At 55.3% G+C, this 21,274-nt stretch overlaps 1 protein-coding gene across 3 annotated transcripts in view; it reads right to left on the reverse strand.

The window, feature by feature from the left end:
• The window catches only part of Olfm1 (olfactomedin 1), a 39,904-nt gene extending 20,308 nt beyond the window's left edge, over positions 1-19,596 (reverse strand). The window contains exons 1-3 of one of the 3 annotated variants that reach the window (XM_074052865.1): positions 19,266-19,596; positions 5,429-5,578; positions 825-980 (exon numbers count right to left, since the gene is read on the reverse strand). In XM_074052865.1, the coding sequence (XP_073908966.1) occupies positions 825-980; positions 5,429-5,578; positions 19,266-19,331 (372 nt within the window). In that variant the 5' untranslated portion in view covers positions 19,332-19,596. Of the gene's footprint in view, positions 1-824; positions 981-5,428; positions 5,579-7,438; positions 7,672-19,265 lie in introns of those variants that run through there. The other 2 variants (XM_020159155.2, XM_020159157.2) reach the window with 2 other exon arrangements.
• Positions 19,597-21,274: the final 1,678 nt, after the last annotated feature.

Genomic DNA, 21,274 nt, shown 5'->3' on the forward strand with positions numbered 1-21,274 from the left:
TAACTCGATTCGCTTGCTGTTTCGTCTAGCTAATGTATCGCTTTTAATGGAGAATTAGCTCTTGCTTCATGTAAAAGCACATCAAAGAAAATAGTAGCATAAAAGGACAGGAAGACAGAGAAAGGAACATCAGCAATCTTCAGCCAAGCGAGGCTGTGTAATTTGACCTGCTCATTTACATCGGGCCTGATTCCTAATTAACATGCATGTATACCTTAATTAAGGTGACTTGTAATTTCTCGGCCTAGTCGTAGTGAACGGTCAGTGTATATATATACATACCTGTACATATGTATATATAATTTCAGGTCAAAGAAACTGGTTTTAACATCCAGGGTCACCTGGAGATGTAGAGCACTTACCACAAGCTGAGAAAGACATTGGTCTCTTTCCCCCTGCGTCTACAGTGTGCCTCGTCACAGCTAAATTAGGTCAGATGTGAAAAACTGCCCTGAGTGATCCCTGCCCAGAAATGGCTCTAATCAATTAAGCTAATCTTCAGCTAATGTGATTTACCTGCTGTCGCTGTGGAATGACAAGGACCAATAATCACTGTCCTTCCCAGCTAACATGCGCTCTGCCTGCGGAGTAGAGCGCAGGGTCTGGGACCCCTGTTCCCAAACAGACGGACGGAGGAGATATGGGAGCCCGCCCCATCCTGGGGTCTGTTGTCAAAATAGAGCCTGGGGGAGGGGCTTCTCTACTCCCGAGGGCAGCAGACCTTAGCAAGGCCAAGAGCAATCCTTGCTGTATGTATCCCTCCAGCCCCCACTCACTGCTTCCTCTGAGGGGGACGTCAGGGAAGGAGGGAGGGGTATACATACCTTAAACTGCCTGGCCAGGTGTTGCTTATGACTCTCCTCCACCTGTTTGAACTTGGACTCCAGTCCCTTCATTTGGTTCTCCATCTTCTCGACATACTGCAAGTCTCTCTGAGTTCGCCTGTCCAAGACCTCTATGGATTGAGACATGTTTTGCACCTGTCAAAAGGGTAACAGGTTCAAGGCTGTTGCTGCAGCAGATGCCGGACGATCTCATTTGCCTTCTCGTTTGCCTGCTGGGAAGCCACGCTGACCTTTTCCACAGGCAGCGCCCTGGGAGCCAGCAGCGGCCCGGTGCATTATTTACTAGTTAATCACCAGCCTCAGGACTGTTAGGACGGAGCGCTCCCCCAAGGCAGCAAATTGGCTGGGTAAACACTCCCTCTGTCACTGAGATCTTACAATCAGGGAGGCAAATTAGGGGCAAAGCCTCCAGCTTCACCAAGCACAGGAGCTTGGATGAGGTCTGGAGCAAGCGAGGGCCATGTCTGTTCTCTTTTGTCTCCGTTATGCTAAATACCAACGGAGGCACCCAAGTGGGCTCCCCCACCCCAGGCATAAATTCCCCTCTCTCTTAAATCTCAGCGAGTGCCTTGCTGAGAGGGTTGGTGGCATAAGTGCAGAGCCGACACCGAGCCTTTTTCCCGCCCCGCACGCCATCCAATATCATAGGCAGATGACTGCTCGGCAAACACGCACATTCAGAACACAGAGTCAGGAATCAATCACCCAGCAAATGAAGAATCGCTGTTTTACACCCTCACAGCCGATCGGAATTGAGTGTGTAGCCTCAAGATGGGACTTTAATATTCAACAGGATTCCAGAGAGCTTAAAAGAAAAACAGTTTGGGTGCAGCCGCCTGCCAGTGCATTTCATTTTCAGGAAACTGGCTGGGGCTTCGTGCAAATGTACTCAGGGCGGGGAGTGGGGTGCAACGGAGCCCAGGAAGCTGCAGTGCGCTAGGGTCATTTTCTCAGAATCTAATCCAATTACTAGGGAGGAAGGCACCTTGGAACAGAAAATCTTCATTGCTGGTTTTTTGCTGAATTTGAAAATACTCTCCCTTCTAGGAACAGTCATTTGGATACGAGGTTTAGCTTTATGCTCAGTGGTCAGAACAATGGTAGCCTTCCTCTGTAAACCCTGCAGACCAGCCAAGAAGGTAAAATTGAAGAGAGCAACACAGACCAGTATTGCTTAACTCAGCACTAAAAACTGCATGGAATTTTAGGGCTTGGTATTTGCAAGTAGCATGTACCAATTCACTTTAACACTTCAAGTTCGTAGAACACAGCGTGGGGCTAACTTTAGACGTTCTATGAGAATCTGAAATGTGTTTGTCCTGTTGTCTTTCCCTGCCTCCCCTTGCCTGTCTTGCGTTGTGTCTGAGTAACTGCAGCTACCACATCTTCTGGGCAAGGTTGTGCAGCTGGGTTTTTGTTTATCCTTCAAGGTCCAAACACCACTGCCTCCAGGGTGCTTTCCAGATGAGGTTAAGGCAAAGGAGGCTGTCTATTACTTAGAAATATTACCTTTTGCAGGAAGGAGCCAGCCACACACCTGTCTTATCTACCTTGCTCTCAGGAAGCTCAGCGAGGCAAGGCGCTGGGCATCATCCACATCTTACCCCAGATGGAGCCCAGCACCCAGCGCAAGGAGCCCCAGCAGCTGGGAGGAAGAAGACAGCGCAGTAGCAGCTCTGATCGAGGCCCTCTTCCCACTCCGCTCCTAGGGTGCAACGATGCTGGCAAGAGCAGGGCTAAAATGTCATCTGTGCGGTGTGTGTGGGGGGCAACAGCTGAGCCCACGCTGGCTTTGGCAGGAAACCACGCACAGTGGTGGTCTTTTTTGTCCCCCAGAGGACGAATGCTTTTAACAAGTTTTAAAATTTAAGGATCAGCCTTCAAATTTAAAAAACAAATCTGAACAATACCAAGTTGACTTAAGTTCTAACCCTGACAGCACACTCCCTGGCCAGTCCCTCAACTGAGCCTTTGAAAATGGAACTGGGGTCACCACCCCCATCCTCCCACCCTGTAAAGCACCTCCAAATGTGTCCCTGAGAAGCCCAACCAGCACGCTCAAGGTCACAAAAAAACCTACTGCCCTAGTCCGTGTGGCAGCAGGCCCTAAGCCTCAGGGGAGGGCATCATGCCATGCAGCCACACACCTGGCCTCCTGAGGATGACTATTGGCTGGTATTTATTGCACATCTTCCTTGCCCAGGCACCGAGCCTGTCACATACTGATCTCATCTGATCCTTACAAAACCCTGGGAAGGAAGCTATTCTGAGTGCCACTTGACACACGTGGAGACCAAGGCTCAGAAAAGCAACGTGCTACCCTCACAACCGGTCTGAGGACAGAGGCTCCAAAGCCTGTGCTTTCACACTCAGAACCTGTGGTCTTCAGAGAGAACACAGTCCCCTCCCTGTCTGGTTCCTCTCCCTGCATCTCAGGGCCTCAACCCTGGTTGCATATCACAACCCTGAGAAAGGTGTCCAGGCATCCTGGTGCCTAGCACCAGACAAGGCTCCAGGCCAACAAAATCAGACCCTCTAGGGCAGGTCCCAGGACCTGCTCCTCTGCCATCTCGCCACGTGGGTTTTCACAAAGCCAGAGAAGGAACTAGCCACAAGATGCTCAGCTGTGCTTCAGTCACCAGGGCAGGGCACAGGAACTGGATTTTTCAACCTCTTCCAGGTGTCTGCCCACAAAGGCAGTGATGTCTGTGCCTGGCCCTGCCCAGCCCTGCCCCGCCCCTCTGCACAGGCAGGATGGAAAGGAGCAGAGAAAGGCAGAGAGCTGGCCAGGCCCAGGGCACTAAGGCGCAATGCCTGGTGCACTAAGCCAAGGGCCTCACTTCCAACCAACAGCTCAGGCCTGCCGAAAATAGAGTAGCACACGGCGTGAAAAAAGGCTTTAAATTTTTAAGTAGCAACGCTGTGGCCTGCGTAGGCAGAAAGGAAAGCTGCACGGCCTCATTCCCAGGAGCCCCTAGAGCTTTCTGGAACCCATTTTCCTGGTTCTCAACACCCTCCCCCACCCCCACCCCCAGGCACCTTCTCCCAGGGCCCCCTGGCTGGGGCCCCAGTAGGGGCCTTCTTGCTCCTCTACAGTTCTGAATAATTAAAGGCTCAATTAGGTTTCGGGCTACTTTTGTGTGAATAAGTGTTCATGGAATCTGTTAAACGCATTTTACTTTTAACTCTTTTCAGATGATTTACTCAGGTGACTGAGGATGAAATAGAAACAAAGTAAACCAAACCCTCACTCTCCTTCACCACTGTTGAGCTGGCTGCTTCCCACCAGAGGAAACAAGGTCCCAGGTCCCTTGCAGAGGCACTGGTGCAACTTGGAGTCGGGGAAACTGAGTCCAAGAAAGGGGATTCATTCTGAATGCAGTGGTGGGAGGCAAGTGGGTAAATTGGCGTCCAACTGAGGAAGGCTGGTCCTGGGAAGGAAGGCTGGCCTCCACCCACCTTCCCCAGCTAGAGGGCAACAAGGAAAGGAGTGTCCATTCCATCCTCAGGGGCTGTCCCTGAGTCACAGACCTCCTCTCATCCTCCTAGGCTGACGCCAATTTTAGAAAGTCCAAGATCAATCTGTAGGAAGTCACAGCTTCACGTGTGTGTGTTTGTGTGTGTGGTGTGTGACCCCACGCCCTCAAGGTGAGAAGGGTCCCTGCCTGCTGAGGATGCCACACACAAACACCTGCTTTCCTAGGGGGGAGGGAGGTGGATGGAACAGAAAGCACACCCCCTCCCCCTTTCTCCTTTTCTTGGCAGCTCCCAGGGACTGGGACACTTAGGATAACTTGGGGGTGGCCTTTGCAGGAGGCCAGTGACTGTTAGGGTCAGAAAAGGGCAGGCTCTGTGGAGAGTGGGGGCCAAACAAGAGGGGAGCTGGGTGGGAGTCTGGGGCTGTTTCCCTGCTAACCAGAAGACATCAGTCTTTCTCTTGGGACCCAAATTTTGGCTTCTGAAATGGAGTGGAAAATCCATCAGACCCCTATCGTTCTTGTAAAGATTAAGTGAAATGTTAAGAGCCAAATGTGTACAGCAGATTACACCCTGCTGTCCCCAAGTGGGCTATGAAGGTGACAACATGCACCAAGAGGTATCCAAGGTAGCACAGGCCTGGGAGGTCAAGTCCAGCCCCTCAGTAATGGGGCAGAGAAGTCCACCATGCTAAATCCAGGTACTCCTGGGTTTACTGTCTGCTCTGCAGTGCTAAGCCCTCTAGACTAGACTGAGGGTCACTCAGAAACAGTATGAGGCAGAGGAGCCCTGAATCCTAGCTCATTGAGCCCTCAAGGCTCCAGTGGAACCTACAGTGAGTGGGAAGGGGGTGGGGATTCAGGTGTACTCATCTCCTCCTGGGGCCACCCTCGGGTGTCTCTGTTCACTTAACTGCCCACCCATCCATCCATCCATCCATCCATCCATCCATTCATCTGCTCACTCATTCATCCACAAATATTTTGAGCAAGGACCTGTCAGAAAAGACTCAGGTGGGCCTCAGGCTGGCCAGGCCTTGGTGCTGGCATGAGCATACAGCATCTGTGCACACTCAGGTGTACACACAAGCTTCTGCACAGACTCACCTTCTCCAGTAGCTGCCTCAGCTGTTTCGTGCGGGCATCCCGTGAACACATGGTCTGCTGGGGGGCGACCACTGTGCAGATACACCTGCCCTCACTGTCCTGGGCAGAGCTGTACACCTGCCAGCTCTCCTCAGGGTTGGTGGGCAGCACCTGGAGGGGGCAGGTGAGGCAAGGGAATGGGAAGGAGAGAAAGGGAGAGAGTAAGGCCAGGCCTCAGAGGCAGCAACCGGGGAGACTGTGCATGTCCAATCCAGGTAAAAAAAAAAAAAATCACAAGATGTGCAAAGACAAATTCAGCCACCCCAGAGGGAAAGGGGTCCACAAGGAGTCATCCGGTTAGGGTGGCCAGGGCTGAAGAAAATCAAAGATGCGTGGCCCTTTCAAGTCTTTACAATTCAAGTTCAACCCAAAGGATGTTTGGAGTGATGCTTTGGGGAGGTGGGAGGGGCCAGCAGATGCCACACACTGGATGAGGGGCAAGGCAGGAAAGCAAGTGGCTGGGTGACTCAGAAATCACACACTTTCCCTCTCTATAAGGCAAGCAGGGGTGGCTGGTGCAGCCCAGCCTTGCTCTGTGTTCCCTGACACTTGGATCCAGCACCTATCTGTCCAGAGCCTCTACAACCCCGAGCTTGGTGTCTCCCTGCCAGACGCTGGGCTTCCAACTCCATGCAGGCTTCCACCTACGAGCCATTTGGTGGATGTCACGGAACTGCTGGTGACATGTTGTGCAAGGGTCACCCCCAACCTCTGTCCTGAGGCTTGCCCCAAAGATCACCAAGAAACCAGAGCTGTGTATAGCTGGTCTCCTCTTGCAGCCCAGGTCTGGTAGCTCTGACCTCCAGGTGCACACAGATGACTCCCACCCTCTGCTGGCCCTTGCAGCCTGCCCACTGTCTCCAAGCATGTCCCCAAGGCATCAGGTCACCTCCCTGCTATTTTTAGACAGGATGGGAGGAGGGTTGAGCAGGGAAAATCTATAGTAGTGATATATTTGATTTCATTCCTTTCCAACCTTAGGTGCTCAGGACCCAGAGGCAGGGGGGGGTGGAAAGACATGAAGGAAAACACAATTTTGAAATAGCAGGTAAGGTGGATGAAACAGGGGTCTCAGCTGGGGTCATACCAACGAGACCTCCAGGGAAAGCACTGAGCCCTTGCCAGCAGAAAGGGAGCTGGAGAGGAGACTAGTGTCCTTCACCTCTCCTTTCCACTTAGATGGGAGCCCCCTTGCTGGAGGGATGGTCCCAGCTCAGCTTGCTCCAGCCACCTTGGAAATCAACCCTGCCCAGAAGTGTCCCGGTCACTGCTCCCCCTCCCCCGGGCTCCGGAAGCAGCTAGTAGGGAGGGGTGGGCGATGGTGAGATAGCGCACCAAAGAGCGGGGCTCCCGGCGCCGGCCAGTCTGTCTGCACCCTCGGAGGGAGGCCCCGTAGCCCTTCACACAGCGAGAGTCAGGAAGGGTGCCCGGGGACTTTGGGAACGAAGGCGAGGCCAGGAGCCCCGAAGCTCCCGCGCGCGGGCCCACTCCCGGTCAGTCCAGTTTGGCTTTTACAAAGTAGGATGGGTTGAGTCCTAGCTGGGCCAAGCCCACACTGGGGTCTAGCGATGTCTCCACCCCTTACTCGCTGAGTGACCTTGGACAAGTCCCCAAGTCCCCAGGTTTAGTTTCCTAAGCTTTGCATCAAGGGGCTTTGTATTATTAGTAAGCGAGGACTCCAGACTTCGGGGCCCCTGAGCAGGCTCACCCAGCCCCTGCAGGGGACCAGGCGGAGGAAGCATCGTCCCCGGGGACGTAAAGCTACGGGGCCGGGGCGGGGGCGGGGGCGGGGGGCGCGGCGGGAAGAGCAGCCGGGCCCCAGCGCGGATGGTCGCACACGACCCCTGTCCTTGACCCCCCGCCGCCTCCCCTGCCTGGGTGACTGGGTCCCGCGCGGCGTCCGCCCAGCCCGGGGCACCAACGAGGAGGGGCGCGAGGGGCACCGCGAAGGCGCGCGGCGGGCGCACTTACGCCGGTGCTGCGGTCCAGCGTCCCGCCGCTGGCCGCCGAGAGCTTGGTGGTGTTGAGGCCCACCAGCGAGGGCAGGGTCTGGGACATCCAGTTGGTGATCATGGCCATGGTGCTCAGCACAACCCCGATCTTCAACAGCGGCACCGACATCGCGCCTCCAGTCGCCTCCGGCGCCCGTGCCGCGCCGGCGCCGGCTCCCGCGCCCCGGGCAGCTTTAGGCGGCGGGCACCGCGGCGGGCAGGGGCGCCCGGCCGCGTCCCCGTGCCCCCTCCGCCCGCCGCCGCCCGCCCGCCGCCGCCGCCCGGCGCGCCCCGGCCATCGCCGCGCCGCCCCGGCGCGGGGAGGTGGCCAGTTGGCCCTGCCTGCCGCGCGCTGCCCTCCCGGGCTGCCCGCCGCCGCCGCCGCGTCCCTGTGCGCTCCGCCGCCGAGAAGGGCCACCGGGCTCTGAGCGCGGCGCGTGCTGTGCGCGGGGGCCGCGGCCGGGAGGCGGGGACACGGCCGGGCGGCGGCCGACGCAATCTGCCCAGGAAATGGGTGGATTTTTCCTCTGCGCTCCGGCTCCCCGCCGCCCCCTGGCTGCTGTCAGGGAGGTTTGCAAACCCCAGTCGGCCAGGGAGTTGGGGTGACTTGCGAGGACAGACAAAACACCGCCCCACCAAATCATAAAAAAAAAAAAAAAAATTCCGGCGAGGCAGCCATCCGCTGCCATCCCACCACGACGCACTAGCCCACCCTCACATCCCTGCCTGGCTGCAGCGAGCCCCTGGCTCCCCTCTCAGGCCCGCTTTGGGGTCTGGGGTCACTCTCGATGGACCACACCACCCCTGCTGCTGGGGCCCTTTTTCGCCGCCGGTGGTTTGAGAGTCCCAGCCAGCCTGGGAAGGGGAGCTCCCCGACCTGTCAGGGGTCTCCAGTGCCAGCGCAGGGGCGGGGGCAGGGGTCGGGGAGAGGAGATTGGGTGCAAAGTGAAAGATTCCAATGAGAACCCTGGACAGCCTCTAGCTCTATCTAAGGCCCTGGGAGGAAAGACCGCCCCTTCACCCCCCGCCACCCCGCCCCGCACACACACATGGTGGGTTTCTGGCAGCAGGTTTGAGCCGGAGGGGCTGGTGTGCCGATTGTGCGCAGTAGGGGATGCAGGCAGAAGCTACTGTAGGTTTAGGCCTGAGGAGCTGAAGGGGCCCAAACGTAAGTGTGAGGTGTGGGCTGAAGGTACGCGTGGAGGGGACCTGGTGTCTGTGTTGAGGGGCTTGGTGAGCAGGTGTTCCTCTCTGGAGCCATGCTCTGTTTAGGGCAAGGCAAACTGTGCCCCTCTTCCCAGCCCTCTGCAGCATCAGCACCTGGACACGTGTAAGCCTCAGCCGAAGTGGGCGGAGTGGGCAGGACACCTTTCCAATTTGCAGTAGCCTTCTAACCTGAGGAGAGAGGCTTGCTGCTTGCATTCTATTCCACTTTCCTAGCCATTGGGAAGGAAAGACACCAGGGCCACACACACTACGTTCTTTCCACCTGGTGACAGTTAATCTTCCTCTCCAGAAGGGGTTTGGAAGGATGAGAGCGGCTGGGACAGAGTAGGCTGCTCCCTGGTGCCTGCCCAAGAAGGCATCTTTCTGGGATTTTTCTCTCTGTGCTCAGTCTCCCTCTGTAGGGAGGGCTTCAATGACAGCCAAGAGGATCCTGGCCTGAGTATTAGGGGTAAGTTCCCATTGGTTAAAGACTCCCTCTGAGTTGTTTTTCTCCTTAATGCATGGCATTGGTGCCACAGGTCTGGGTTGGATGGCAGCAAATTGCAACTATTGGGGAAGGGCGCCATCTCCCAGTGCAAGCTGGTACTGCAGGAGCTGCTCAGAACCAGCTGGGTCCAAGTCCTATGGAGTCACACCTGAGCCCAACAGGCTGGTCCATAGGAATTGGCATCCAGAGTGCATAAATGCTCACCTCCCTTCTTCTGCTCTGCATATGTAACATAGATTCAGGGCCAACAGCTGCATCTGCTAAATCACACCCACTTCCCCTAAACAAGAAAAAGGACCACTTATTTTCTTGGGACAAATTCAAATCCTGCCCAGCCCAATTCATAAGTCTCGGGCCATCTCAGAAGCCACAGAAATTTATGCAACACCCACTAAGCATAAGATGTTAGACCTAGCACGCTGTATGCCCCAGACAGACACAACCTGGGGCTGATAATGGCTTTATTGGGCGCTCACTACAGCTGGACACTGCTAAACCTTCCCTGCTGCCTAAAGGGCAGAAGCCCCTGCAGGAAAGAGGCTTCTAAGAGTGATCGCTCCGTGAGCAGACTCTGGCTTCAGATGGCCAGCTGGTGCTCAAGCCTCGCTCTGCCACTATGCTATGAAACCACCTAATTAGCCTTTCTGTACCTCAGTCCCCCTCTGTATAGTGGGTTTAGTAACCGTGAACTCTGAGACATTATTCGGATTAAGTGAATTAGTGCAGAAACAAGCTTGGCACACAATAAAGGTGACATGCAGTGCCTTCCACTTTCCAGAAGACAAACTAAGCTCAGAGAGGGGTCAGCCCAGCAACTGGTGCTCAGGCAGGTTGCAGAGCTGGGTGTGATGTCCTCTCTGGGCCATGGGCAAGAGGTGCTGTTGGGACAGATGTACTGCTGAATATGAAAATCACCGTGGATAACCAAAGCTCCATCCCAGGAGGGCCAAGTCCCAGATGGGTAGGTACAAATGATGGCGAAGATGATAAAAACCAGTAATAATAATGATGAAACTCTCCTGATTTTCAACAACTTCTGATTTGGTTTTTTGGGAATAAAGTCCCATACGGATTTACAACTGGTATGCTAATTTGAAGTGTGCTGAACTCGTTTGGGCTTCTTAAAGGAAATTAAGTCTAGGGAGTGTACAACAATGAAGCCAAGAGCCAAAGGCAAGAAGACTGGGGACCCAGTGAGCCTCCATCAGTCCCACAGGCACAGGGACTCTCGTTAGTCCTCTTGGATACCGGCCACGAGAGCACAGCCTGGACATTTGAAACCCCCAGGTCATATTTCTCATGAGCCCACTGTCATGCTGTCATGACACTGTCATGCCAGAGGGTGCATAGCTCCCCTGAGACCTGGCTGAGGAACATTCTTTGAAACGGCAGCAGAGGGTGACTTCCATTGGGTTGGCCAAGTGGGAACTAAGCCAAGTGTGAGAATTCCCAAGATCCTTGGGAACTAAGCTGCCCTGGGAGGTCAAAGCATTTCAGCGGGATGGAAGAAGACAACCCTGACTCACTCTAATGCCAGTCCACCCTGCTCATCACCTGCTCGTTACATGTCGGCACTTACGGAGAACTGGATAGATACCCAGCTCCCATCCCCCCATGGAGGTGTCAACAGAACATCCTGTGCAGTGAATATGGCATCCGCCTTCCAGATGCAACCTGAACCTGTGCTGCCCTCACCTGCACCTGTGCTGATCCCACCTGCACCTCAGCCACCCTCACCTGCACCTGTGCTGCTCTCTCCTGGACCTGTGTTGATCCCACCCTCACCTGAATCAGCTCCAGTGATTCAGTAGGAGTGACCACTACCTCTAATGCAGTTGTAAGGGACATCAGAGAGACCTAGAGTGTGATTTAATTACAAGGCTGCACAGTGTTTCCAAAAGCAAACCTTGGATCATCAAAGGATGAAATCATTTGCATTAAGGGATCCATGGTGTCGGCCAACACCCAGTGTTCCTAAAGAGGAATCCAAGCCCCAGTTTCTACACAACTTTCCTGGAAGCAAGGGCTCGCTTACATTCGACACTGAATCATCATAACACTGATGAAGCAGGTGCTGCACCCAGAGCACCCTGGGGATTTGCCACGCATGATGTCACCTGATCCTCGCAGAAGCCCATGGGGTGGAGCTACTACTGACTACACTGTACAGAGAGTTCAGCCGAGGAAGACGACCAGACCTGTCCAAGTGTATATCATCATTCAGTCTATTTCTAGGGCTGAGCCCTTAACCATGGTGGCATCCCTGCCTCTCAGATGCCAGGGCACTGTTGAATATTCTGAGCGCCAGGGGTGCTGTGATCTGCAGAAACCCCGGTCACCTGTCCAATGCCAGGAGCCATGGCAGCCCACCAAAGAACACATCCATCAAATAAGTCCTAGGCTCTTGCCAGGTAAGCTTGTAGAGAGGGCTCAAGGTCACCCCATCCCATATGATTCCTGGCATGGACCTGAGGTACTGGATCACCTGTCATGAGGAGTTAGACTGTCCAGGTTTCTGTCCTTATGCTAGCACTTTACAAGCCTTGATCTGGATTCTGCACAAATCTATCAGCACATGTTAACACAAAAGTGTGGACCTCCACTACCATGCCACAGCTCTGAGAGTGAGGGCTGAGTCTCCAAGTTGAGCAAGGATATCCACTCCTGCCCAGAACACTGCCATCCTGATGGGAAGTGGACCCACTTGGGGTGTTAGAAAATCACCCAGTGAAGCCCCAACAAATATGCAGGGCCAGGACGGCACAGCTGGTCATCACCACCTCACAATCAGAAGACTGAGGTCTACGGGGTGAGAACCTGCTCAGCTCCCAGAGCCACGGAGGGTCACTCCCTGAGGCTCCCTGGCAAAGGGATGGCCCCAAAGGACAAAGTCTGGATGGCCCTTTGCAGTTTAATAACTGTCATGTAGTTTTTAGGCTATTTTCAAATAGTTTGAGAGAACAGGGGAGAGAGAGGAAAGAAAAAAGGGGGAGAAAGAGAGGAAAAGGAGATGGAGAGATGGGGGAGACAGAGAGACAGGACAGCTTTATGGAGCTACTTCTGTGCCCACTACCCTGTCCATGTCCCAGGCCTGGCTGTGTGACCCGCCATTTTGTCCAGTGGAAAGTAAAAGGGCAGATGACATATCTACACAACACTGGGGGCCATGCGTGCCTCCCAGTGTCCTCCCTGCCTCTCCCGCGGGGAAGCATGTCTAAAGAGATGCTTTCTGCCCTCATGACCCTCAGATGAGAAGGCCCAGTAGGCCGTGGCCAGTCTGACTGTGGGCAGGAAACACATAGTGGCCATTGGGAACCACTCTATTTGGGGTCTGTCAGCACAGCTAGCTGACTAACCCAGGGAGCCGAGATCCTCTGAGGTTTCATTCTGCTACTTTCCATTCAATTTCAAGGTTTTCAGGTCTCTCAGAGACCGGAACCACTTCCTCCAACCCCCCCCCCGCCCCCGCCAACCATACACACACACCCTCCTCATCCCATCTCCAGGAGACCTGTTCTCCATCACAGCCCAATCTGCCATGTGTCCAGCTTACTCAGACCCAGCCAGCCTCTGTCCATCCACAGCTGACTGCCACAGCCACTCTCCCGACTGGGTCCCAGGGTGCTCCTCCACCCCTTCTCCATGCTGCTTACATAAATGTCTCAGTTGGTTCATAGCCAGACTGTGAGAAGCCATCACTCCATGTCCCCTCAGCTGTTCAACAGAAATGGGGTCCAATTCTAGGAGTGGCACTTTGCAGAACTCGAGTGAGATAATTCTGCAACAGACACATCACCCTCTGGGGATTGTGATTTCCAGGACCTCACTAAACATTACCCCTTGGTACTTCCCAGGTAGGAGAACTCACCATAACTTACTGAGGACAGACCGGTATCTACGGAAGAAGCAACTGATTGACACATGAGTAATAAAAACATCTGAGCCCCCCGGGGACCAGCTGGGAATGTAGGAACACTGAGGGTGCCACACTTGCTTAGGGTAGAGGACTCTGGCACTGAGGATTCTAAAGACCAGCTTTCTGATCCCAGAGGACACCTGTCTCTAAGCTAGGTCTCTCCTGAGCACATGCTCAGCCCTATGCTGCCTAGGGGACTTGCTGCTGAGCCTGGACTGGGCCTCCCTTTCTTAGCAACCTCTCCCAAAGACCATCCTGTCCCTGGGAAGCTGCCTGCTTTCTAGTCCCTGGTACCGCAGACCCCCTGACCCAGCCAACCTTCTCCATGACCACCACTCATGGATGCATTCTCCTGTGAATTGACAGGTCCAGGTTTGGAGGCTGGGCAGCCCCAGGATGGGAGCGGGTGCACACGTGTCAGATGGAGGGTGGAGCGAAGACAGCCATATTTGAAATTACAATGATTGGTAAAGGACGGGATTCCCTTTTCTCTAAGTCCTGCTATGCTGTCTAAATATAGCCAGCACCCTGGGAGGGGGTTGTGGGGTAAAATCATCTCTAATACACCTGTGTCTTCCTTCCATCTTCCAACAACCAGAGAGCCTCACCCACAGCAAGTGGAGTTTCTTTTTAGAACCACCACAGGAGAGCCATTCTGTATGGGGGGGTGGGGGACAGCTCTGCAGAGTTTGAAGTCCTCAGAGGTAGTGTGTCTACCCCCTAACACCACTGGACAGGACAGAATAGGTGACCACCTGCTAATTGGAATGTGGACAGAGCCGGGGCATCTTCCATCTCCCACCTTGGACTCTTTGTAGCCACTTACTCTCTTATCAGATTTTAAATGTCATGGAATTTGTCACTGCACTGTACCTAAGCAGTATACAGGCCAAATCTAGGATCAGAGCAAAAAGGCATCTTTGTGGAAGAAGCAGGTAGCTATGCCTACGTCTGTAGACCCTGTTTGCTGCCACCCAGGCAGTGGTTATGAGCAGAAGGGGCGATGGTCTAAGCAAAACCCCTGCAGACAAGAAGCCAGGATACAGGATGGGTCTCGTGCACATGGAGGCGGTTTCTTTCTGTGGCCATGGCTTCCCTGACAGGTACAAACCAGGCAGACACAGGCAGTGTACACAGAGCCGCAGGCGGGTCAGGCAGCCTGGTGATCTGGTGAGAGGCTGTATCTGCTCTGAACACCTGGGCCCTATTTGTGACCTTGGGATCTCTGGTCACTAAGCAAATGCTGGGACACTGGAAGAGGTGCAGGGCTCCATGTCACCCAGACCAGGGGCCTGAGCATACACTCTCAGTTGCACCTACTGAGCTCCACTGGAGCCTACTGACCCTCAGCGGAGTGAAGTAAGCCACAACCTTAGGAGTCTGAGCTCCGTGAATGTCCCTTTTCCTTGCCCTGCGGCTCTCCCTTTGAAAGCCCGTTCTCAAGGCCAGTAGCTGCACAGCATTTGACCCTAGTGAGAAAACAGTCACATCTCTGTACCCACTGTGCCTCAACAGAGGTCAGCGTGACCTGGTGATGCAGCAAGTGCCTCGCTTTCCTGGCACTGGGTGACAGAGAGCTGTTTTCTCTACTGTGTATCCTCTCTCTGTACTAACAGACACTTGAACTCAGGCGTCAGACAGAGCTGGGGTTGCACCTGGGGTCCTTGTGAGAAGGGTGCTTACTCATCTGAACCTCAGTGTCCGGTGTGGCATGGATACCGGGCAGCAGTCACACAGTGTCAGCCTGGGCATTGCTAACCTTGCAGTGCCTTAAGCTCCTAGGAAATTGCTTACATGTGTAATAATAACAATAACAATAATACAGAGAGGTACACTTTCTGTTTCTCCTCCCTCATTCAGGACTCAGTGCTTGCTGAGGTCACCTGGCCACAGTAACAACCTCACGCTCGCTGGTCTTGGGAGCGAGTAGAGTCCACGCCGCATCTTTCAGAGCCGAAAACTGCCTCCTCCCCGTCAGCCTGGCTCAGGGTTGCCATGTATCTAATTCGGTTTAGCTAGTAATTAGTTTTGTATTACTTTACACGGTGATGTTAATACTGATTACAGGGCCTGATAACTTTAGTAATAAATACAACCCAAGGCAGACAATTACCTTTCTTTTGACTGGGGAAGGCTGGAGTCAGTGGAATGAGAAGCAAATTGCTTCAGGAGATGAAGTGGCTGCCTTGTGGGGCAGATTTACAGCACTCTGCTGTCACCGAGCCTCACCACAAGGGACACAGGCTCGGGCATCCGAGAGCTCCTGTCTCCCAGGCCAGGCATTTCTGTCCAGAGGCATCACCAGTCCCCGAGGCCATGGCCAACTGCAGTGCAAAGAATGAAAGCTTTCTGAAATAGCACTATAGAAAAGAGCCCAGTGCTGCCTTCCAACCCACACCCCATTCATCAGGCGCTCCGTCCCCCAGTGTGACCAAGGCAGATGAGGGACTAGAAGCCAGGGGGAGCAGAGGGGCTGGGCAGGTGGGCAGGATGTCACCAGGATTCTGAGAACTGCTCTGTCTCCACCTGCCCCATCCACATACCTGCCCTCGTGTGGGACAAGCTTGTCCACAGTGACACATAGGTACCTAGCACCGAAAAGAGCTCACCAAACTCCAGGACCAAGCGTACAGTAGTCACTCAATAAAGCCTGAAGGCAAACAACAACCTCAGCAACAGCTGGCCGTGGGGATGCTCTATACGCATGTACAACTTCAACCTCACCAGAGTGTCTAAGGAAGGTCATGCTCAACTGGGGTACGCATGGCTAACAAAAAGAGTGTCACTTTAATCTTAAAATAAACCAAGCACTCAGCACACAGTTCTCCAGCACTGGCTGTGAGAGTCAAGGTTTCTGGGACCCTTTTCACCAGCAGACTCTGCCTGCGTTCCCATTCCTGACCTCCTCCTCCTCTTCCTTGACCCCATCCCCTCACTGGGCTTCACTCATGGACCCATATGCAACTCGGGGACACAGCTGGGACATTATTCTTCTCCTTAGTTCCCCTCCCCCCACTCCCAGCCACAGCACTAGGTGCAGATAGCTCATGTCACTTAAAGGATAAGGCAGTCTTGGGTTTTCCCTCAAAGTGTGTCTCCCCAGATGCCAGATGGCAAGGGTTCGGATTCACCTGTCACTAAGCCAAGAGTTGATGGGGTTAAATTCAACCAGTTGGTAGGCAAGAAAGACTTGTGAGTAAGCTGATGCAAGAATAGGGTTGGGGGTTTGTGTCAAGAGCTCTTAGAGATTGCATAGTTTAATCCTTCTTGCTTTTTAAAGGTGTAAGTGCAGACTCAGAGAGGTTAAGAGCCTATCTCAAGGTCACCCAGCCAGCACCTGGAAGGACTGGGGTAACAATAAAGACCCCGGGTTCAAGGTCATTGCTAAAGAGCTTCCCAGTCCTCTCACACCACACTCACAGGGGCCATGCTTCTACCTCAATGAAGCCTGGGGTGGGCTGAAGGTGTGTGTCTGGAGATCAGGGTACCCCAGCCCTTCTCCCTACCCCTAAGACCAAGATGACTCCTAAGACCCCACTGGAAGGCTCGCAATTGTGTCACTTTTGTGCTCCGCAAGGATCACAAAATGCCAACCTTTTGTTGAAAATCACAGACCAGAAGCACACCAAAGGTCTTTCTGTCTGAGGACAAAGTTCAGGCAGATCCACAGCTTTGCAAGTAGTGGGCCGTCAATCAATAGTTGGCATTTGATTGAGTGGTTCATCGTGAGCAAGCTGTCGGGAGAACAGATGGCCCAGCACGAGCTCCACACCCCCCACCTGGCTGCCTGGATCCTGCAGCAGCCCTCATTACGTGCAGGTAAGAACTGTATGTCTCTGACTGGATCCCATGTCCACATATGCTAGTTTGCAAACTCAGCGGCCCTGTGGTCTCGTGTCCATGTCCTTTGGAGGAACTGAAAAGCAAGGTATGGTGGGGGCTGGGGGGCATTTTACTTGCAGTGGGAATGGAAGATGGACACCAGGCAGCTCATCACCCTTCCTGGAGCCCAGAGGTGTCATGGTGGCATTACTTGTCACTGGGGTTGGTAAAGCAAAATTCTAGGTTATGGATACATTCAGCCCTATCCCAGGCTCCACCTTAAAGGTCACTGCTAATGGTGAGAATTTCCCTGTTCCAACCCCAATAGGACCTGTGGAGGCAGGACCAAGGGGGCAGAGGATCTGAGGAGCTGGCACTGAGTCAGCCACTCTCTGACTCTTCACAGAACTTGGCTAGTGAGCTGTGCTCTGAAATCCACCACTATTAGGTTTCCAAGGCAAGATTGTAACAGTGTGACTTCAGAGGCAGCTCAGGAAAGGCAGGGAGGTGCCTCATGGTGGATTTGAGAGAGATCCTGGCTCAGCTTCCAAGAGAGGAACCTCCAAGGAAAGCAAAGAAAACATTCCTGCCACAGAGAGGCCACCAGCTGGGGGAGCTGACCAGGGTCCTGAAGTCAGCCCGCCAGTCCCTGAGAGATACCCGGGGAAGCAGGTGTTAGGTGTTAGGAGCTGCTGAGGCTGAGGCTGGAGCATGGGCACCGTTCGAGGCAAACACCTCGCCACGGAGACAAGGTTTCTCGTTCAAGTTCAGCCGAAAGTTTCTCCCCAGAATGGGGGATCTTTTAAAAGACACAAAGAGGGCTCATCGAGGACAGGTACCTGCGGTCAGTCTTGGGTGCTGTGAATTAAGAAAGCCATTGAGACTTGGAGGGCCCTTGGGGGTGGCCACTTCTAGGGCCATCCAGAACTGCTCATCTCTTTACCAAGGTGTGTTAGCAAGGGACAGGCACAGCTCTCTGCAAGACAGTCTGCTGCGAATCAGGATCCATGTGGCTCTTTTCTGCGTGTGTGTGTGTGTGTGTGTGTGTGTGAGAGAGAGAGAGAGAGAGAGAGAGAGAGAGAACACATGCATCTGTCCATCCACCGCGCACAGCCAACACCCCTCTCCAGGCCATCCCCAGAGAGGCCAAGGAAACTTCTCTCCCAGAGGCTACAGGGAATCTCTCTAGGGGTGACCGGCAAGCTGTCTAGGCAGCACAGGGGCAGGGGGCACCAAGGGGGAGCAGGCTGACACAGCCCATTGTCAGGCTGGGGCTTTGTCCTGGGCAGAACCAGGAAGCCAGCAAGGGCTTCCAGGAGAACAAGGGAGGCTTGTTCCAGAGTCTTCTCTCTGTGCTCTTCCTCCTGCTCTCCAGTCCTCCCTCTCTCCTTTGTTTCCTCTTTTATTCTGAGAGAGAGGGAGGCAGGAGAGAGCAGGGAGGGTCTAGGCAGCTGGGTTTGGGGCTAAGGGGGCAGCTGCCTATCCACCTCTTGGACTTTTGGCTACCAAGGGCCAGAGTCTCGGTTCAGAGCACAGCACTGTAGCACCAGGCAAAGGGCATTTTAATGTCACTTCGGAGCAGCCCGGAGCTGGCATGCGCTTCTGTGCCAGCAAGCACCCCGGTGCCAAAGCAACCTCCCAGCTGGGAGCTCGCAGACAGTGCTTCTCTTCCCAGACCGGCGCCGGAGATGCATTTTTAAAATGGAGAATACCGACCCCAGACACGCTGGCTCGACTGGTACATTGTTCAGGGGACGCGGAGCCGCTTGAAATGCCCAGCGTCACTACAAGCACACGGATCATCACTCACTCCTCTTGCGGCCATGTGGCCACAGCCCCCCAAGCCCTGCACATAAGCCAACAATGCACCCCAGCGCTCTCAGCCTGTCCTTCCCTGGCGCCGTGGCCATTCCCGCTTCCTGTTTGGGCAGCTGGAAGCAGTGTTGTGCCCAAAGGGAGCGATGGCCAGGCAACCGAGGGGTGTGTGTTGGGGGGCAGGAGTTAGGTCCCTCCGCCTCCGACAGTGCTTGGGGGCTTGGATATGGGCTCCCGATCTTCCCCACGGATGACAACCCCAGGAAACAGAGCCCCAGGCTGCCCTTTGAACTTCTCGGCGGCGGGAGTGGGGGCGGATATGCGCCCCGCTGGGCCAGGGCTGGGGGCTCCAGTCTCGGTTGGCTTGCACCCGTCCCTCGGACCCAGGTTCGGCCTGGCACTCGGGACCCCCCTCCCCAGCCCTGGGGGCTCAGCGCCGGGCAAGGGGCGCAGGGCGGCGGGAGCCTCTCCCCGACTTTGCCGGGCGCCCCGCACCGCGCCGGCGCCTGGCAAGAGGAAAATGGCGTTGGGTGCACGTACTTGGGTGAGTTCGGTGCCCATCAGGAGGAGGACGAGGAGGCTGAGGAGCTTCCGGGCCGGTTGCATGTCTCGCGGCCACTCGGACGTCCTGGCGTGCGGGGCCTGGGTGCTGCCGGCCGGCGGCTGCGTGGACGCGGACGCGCTCCCGGCTGGGGCTCCGGCGGCGGCGCCTGCTCAGCAGCCGGGGCGGGCGGCGTGCGGGCTGTGCTGCGCCGAGCCTCGGCTCTGCATATTTATGGTCCCGGTTCCGGCGCGGCTGCCTCCCGGGCAGGGCTGGGCCGGCTGGGCGGGGGCTGCGCCCTCCTCTCCCCGCGCCGCTGCTGGCTCCCCCGCGCGCCTGGCACCGGCGGAGAGGCGCGCCCTGCGGAGCACGGAGGCGCGCTCGGGCTGCGGTGGGTGCCAAAAGTTTGCTCGGGAAGGGGGGGAGGCGGGGGTGGCGCAGAGGGACCCGCGCGCCTCGCTCACGCGGGGAGGAGGGAGGGCGGCGGCCGGCGGGGAAGCAGGCTGGGACAGGATGTGACATCAAAAAGGCGGGGGAAATTGAATTGGGGCAGAAAACTCCATCCTGGCCGGCCTGAACCGAGGGGGCTCCAGAACCCTGGGACCCAGTCGGAGGGGCGGCCACCGCTGGGGGCCCGCGCCTGGGGCGCAGCGAGGGGACCCCCGAGTGGGGAGGGGAAGTGGCAGCGGGGAACAGAGTCTGGGGCAAGGGGCTAAGGTGAAAAGGATTGAGGTCTTCAGGCGGTACAGCCGAGTAGATCGCTAGAATGACTCCTTAAAGAGATAAAACCAGGAGCCAGGTGAGGGAAGGAGGCAGGGCTAGGACACAGGTCACCTGGTACATGGAGGGGCCTTTCTGCTGTCCCACTGGGGTGGTCAGCAGGGGGCTGAAGTGGAAGCAGGGAAAGGGGCTGGTGTCCCACTCCAGTTAGAGCACGTGGATAGGGGTCTGTTCCTGTGTTGGGAAGTGGGTGGCACTACACGATGGATAAGCATGTGCCTGGGTCCTGTCCTTGGGCGTTTGGGTTGTGACACAGCTCTGCTTCCCTGGCTTCCTTTCCTGAGTCAGGAGCCCTCTTGGCAAGGGTGGGGATGAGGTGGGAGGTGGTCTTTGTGCCCTGCCCTCCCCCTCATGCTGGGGTGGAGAAGGTGCTGTGCCTGTTCCTCCTTCTGTGTGTCCTCTTCCCCCTCCTTTCCTGCACCCAAAGCCTTAGACCTGCGCAGGTCTTGGGGCCAAGCCTGTTTTCTACCTCATCTTGTCTGGGGTAGGAGTCCCAAGGGCTTTGTTTCCTGGGGAGCTGAGGTTGCCATAGGCATCTGGAAGCCCCTGGCAGGTTTTTTCCCAGTTGTTTTATCTTCAGTCTATGGAAGATGAACTCTATAAAGAAATCTGCAGCAGCAAGAGGCCCCAGACCCAGTCATCACAGAGGGCAGAGCTCTGGGGCTGGGATCCAACCTCTTATGACGCAGGTGGGACCCTGGAGCCGTGGGGGACCAGAGACTTACCCAGGTCACCCAGGGAGCTCCAGAGGAAGGCCAGACACCAATTCCTGAGCTGGCATCTGGGACAGAGGCATCTTCTGGCCACTGGCCATGCACACACTGAGAAGAGAAGGCAGTGGATTCTTCTCTCTGAGGAGCTTTGCTGCAGGGGACTCTGTTCCCTGAGCCACAGAGGGCAGACTACAGCCAGGGGCGGGCTGGGCTGGGCTTTTGGGTCAGGAGTGGGAGAGCTCCTGAGGGCATGCCATCAGGGAGGATGGGGAGGGGACCTTTTTCGCTGTGCGTTCTCTCTCTCTCTAACTAACTAGGATATCCCCTTAGCCTCTTGTTAGGTTAAAGAGGCATGAGGGCTTTTATCTTGTCCTGATTCTTCCAGGTCAGGGCCTCTGAGCCTCAGTCCCTACATCTGTAGAGTGGGAATAAGTGCTGTGTGTCTCACCAGCTGTTGAGAAGATGGAATACAGGACTAGGTCAAAGTTTATAATTAGCTCTGAAGAACTCTGAGC

The sequence above is a fragment of the Castor canadensis genome, chromosome 13 (genome assembly GCF_047511655.1).
Source record: "Castor canadensis chromosome 13, mCasCan1.hap1v2, whole genome shotgun sequence".
NCBI classification, from domain to species: domain Eukaryota; kingdom Metazoa; phylum Chordata; class Mammalia; order Rodentia; family Castoridae; genus Castor; species Castor canadensis.